This window comes from Fusarium oxysporum, chromosome 6 (assembly GCF_000149955.1).
Source record: "Fusarium oxysporum f. sp. lycopersici 4287 chromosome 6, whole genome shotgun sequence".
Taxonomy (NCBI): domain Eukaryota; kingdom Fungi; phylum Ascomycota; class Sordariomycetes; order Hypocreales; family Nectriaceae; genus Fusarium; species Fusarium oxysporum.
In genome coordinates, this window is record NC_030991.1 from 2,055,771 (window position 1) to 2,058,713 (window position 2,943).

General features: G+C 48.4%; 1 protein-coding gene across 1 annotated transcript; it reads right to left on the bottom strand.

Annotated features, from left to right (window-relative positions):
* Window positions 1-1,653: 1,653 nt before the first annotated feature.
* On the bottom strand, window positions 1,654-2,511 carry FOXG_07309 (uncharacterized protein; the record flags this gene model as incomplete). Its single annotated transcript, XM_018385908.1, has 1 exon — window positions 1,654-2,511. One exon carries the CDS (start codon window positions 2,509-2,511, stop codon window positions 1,654-1,656), a length of 858 nt encoding a protein of 285 aa, XP_018244679.1.
* Between the last annotated feature and the right edge of the window lie 432 nt (window positions 2,512-2,943).

Consider the following 2,943-nt stretch of genomic DNA (forward strand, 5'->3'; position numbering starts at 1 on the left):
ACCGGCGAAGAGACTAAAACGGAAGCGGGAACCGGATTTCCAATTCCTTTATACTCCTCCAAGCAATCAACCTTCGCAAGACATGGGGTTTACAGACAGCCCGACAGAGCCGTATAGCAGCGACGAATTTTGGGACGAGATGATGGCTCGTGAAGTGTGGGATAGGATGATTGAGAAGCAACGAAAAGTGGAGCCATCCGATCCCCCTGCTGAGGAGCTCTCCATGGTGCTATCAGAGTGAAGAGCAAAGGAGGCAGGACTGGGATAGTGCAAGGGGGATTAATGGACTTGTTTTTGCAAAGGTAAATAGTTTATAGCTTAACGTACACAATAAGCATGCTGATTAAAAATCCCTTAACCTTACATCTAACTATCTAATTAATTGATTCTTAACTAAATATTATGTCTCAATTTAATAAAGAGGCTTAAATCCTTCTTACACTTCAGGCATATTGGGCAAACCTAAAATTAAATCTGTAATAAGCTGTAAAGGTCTATAATGTTAACTTCTTAACCCTCTATACTTAATATAACAGTATCTCTATATATAGCAATTAAGTTCTAAAGTTATAGAAACTGAGCTATCTAAAGGAATAAGTTATAGTTCAGTATATCCTTAATTTAAATTTATATAGATTTCCTCTAAGGGAGAATAGACAAGCTTATGCCATAGCCAGCATTGCAGTCTCGAAGATCGACAATCTTAATAGCGGCGGGAACAGTGTCTCAGTGGAAACTTGAACCAGTGAAGAAATTTCCCGCTTTGCTACATTGAAAATTGTAAAAGCCGCTTGCCTCACTTGCAAACAAGTCAGTCTCAGATCCAGGAGAGAGTCCGATTATGCATTTTAACGGAAACGGTTTGGCTGTAAGGTCGAAGAAAGAAGCCTTAGCGCGTCATAGTTGCCAGGTGAAGCTTTTGTACAGGGCGCTACTGGGGGACTGGGCTATACCTACCCAGGAGCGGGGCGGGATGACAGACCTCGCGCAATGGTCAAGACGCTTTCCTTTGTCATCTTACTTTATTGGCATGCAGATGTTAAGAAAGTAGCCCTAATTACACCAATCTTAACAATTGCACCTACTCAAGCTACTGAAGTTCGCGATGAAGCCTTGGTCAGTTGGAGGAGGGCTCGTAATAAATTCTGCTCGAATTGCCAGTGGCAGTGAGCTGGCCCATCATCTGCGTGATATTTCCACTTGGATGAAACGTCTAGGCTAGGATGACGCCTTTGCTAACACATCCAAGCATCCTCTCAGCCTCCAGGAGTATCGTCGTGCGTTCTATCTTGCGACAACTCTAAGAGTTGGAGCAGCCTCACGGTTTGTCCATTTTGTAATACGCAGTTCTCATTGCCCATGTATTCGAACGATACGACCGGCACAAGGAATGACATATAAAACAATCCAATGATGGTTCAAGCTGTACCGAAACATCCGGCGTGAAGACACGACAGGAAGAAAGAGGCGCAAGAAAGCAAGATGCGATAGGCCGAGCGAACGATCGAAAGCATAAAGCATACAAAAAGAAACAAACGAAAAAGAAAAAGGCGAGGAAACTCACTCCTAGGTCACCTCTATACAGTTATAGCAACGCCGACATAATGTTGGCTTGCAAAGTGGTAACTATTCTCGCTTAAGAGCACACCATGCCTAGATAAGGACAAACGAAAGGATAACACAACAGGAGAGTATCACCCCCATCCCTACCCGCTGGTTCCTGCAGCTTCCTGCTCCATCAGCCTCCGTCGCACCTGGGGAATCCTCCCCGGTGGAGGACGGCCCTCCGTCCAAGGCTTCCGTAGGAGGATAGGGCCCCTTGCAGCCACCAGCACCCGTAGCGACGTCGTTCTCCCCGTCTTCGGTGCAGTGACTTCGCCGCGGATCCACGCATTCGGAGAGCAGCGACTCACCATCGATGCCAATGTCAGGGTAACCGACCGGAACAGCTTCGGCGTTGAAATACACGTCGCATCGAGATGTTGTGACGGCCTGTCCGCCCAGGTTGGTGCTGATAGTAGAGACATAAGTCGTGACAAGCTCGACCAGACTCGAGTCTGTTGCCTGGTCCGTCAAGGAGTCTGGCAGACTGACGCCGATCGAATCGGTGTAAGTAAACTTGGTCTTGGTGCAGCTGGATGGATTGGATACTACCGCCTTGGCGTAGTAGTGCGTCTCGATAGAGGGTTCTGTTCTTGGGGCCGAGGAGCCAGAGGTTGAGGTAGGGAGGGCGGCAGACGTCGGAAGGCGGACCTCGATGGTAGTGACATCAACCACGGCGCGTCCGTCACCATTTTCGGTAGCCACGAAGTAGTCGGTGCGGCTGATGGTCCGCTCGGTCACGGGGGAGACGGTGAGAGGCGCCGTGAGCTCAACAGTCTCGGTCTGGTTATAATCAGGCACGATTTCTGTCGTGATGGAACGAACGACGACATAGTAGGTCGTGTCCCACGCGATAGACAGGCGTGCCAAAGCCAGGGGTAGAATGAGCGTCCTGAGCGGTGACAACATTGTGTCGAAGGTTGTCACAAATCTACAAACGCACAAATGCCAATTGCGCCATGATAAAGGCTGTTTCGTACCCACATGCCTATTATATATGTAAGTTAATACTCGACTTGAAACCACAAAATTGAGAGCAAGGGCCGGGCCAGGGCGACCAACACTAGCAATGCAGGGTGTTACATATGTGCCTTGCCATTCTATACGTGGCTCCAGGGAAAATTGACATGGGTCAATAATTGTAATAAACCAGAGCCTGCGACGCCAATCCCGCCACGACCAGATCAAGAGAAGCTCCCTTATTAAGACATGCCCAAGCGCGCACCAGATCAGTAACCGTTGTGGCCTAAGTTCGAGATTTAAGATGGCGTCGTCGGATGATGTTTACGCAGACGCAAATTTGTAATCGCCTACCGGCAAGCTGACGGGCGTCAATAGGTG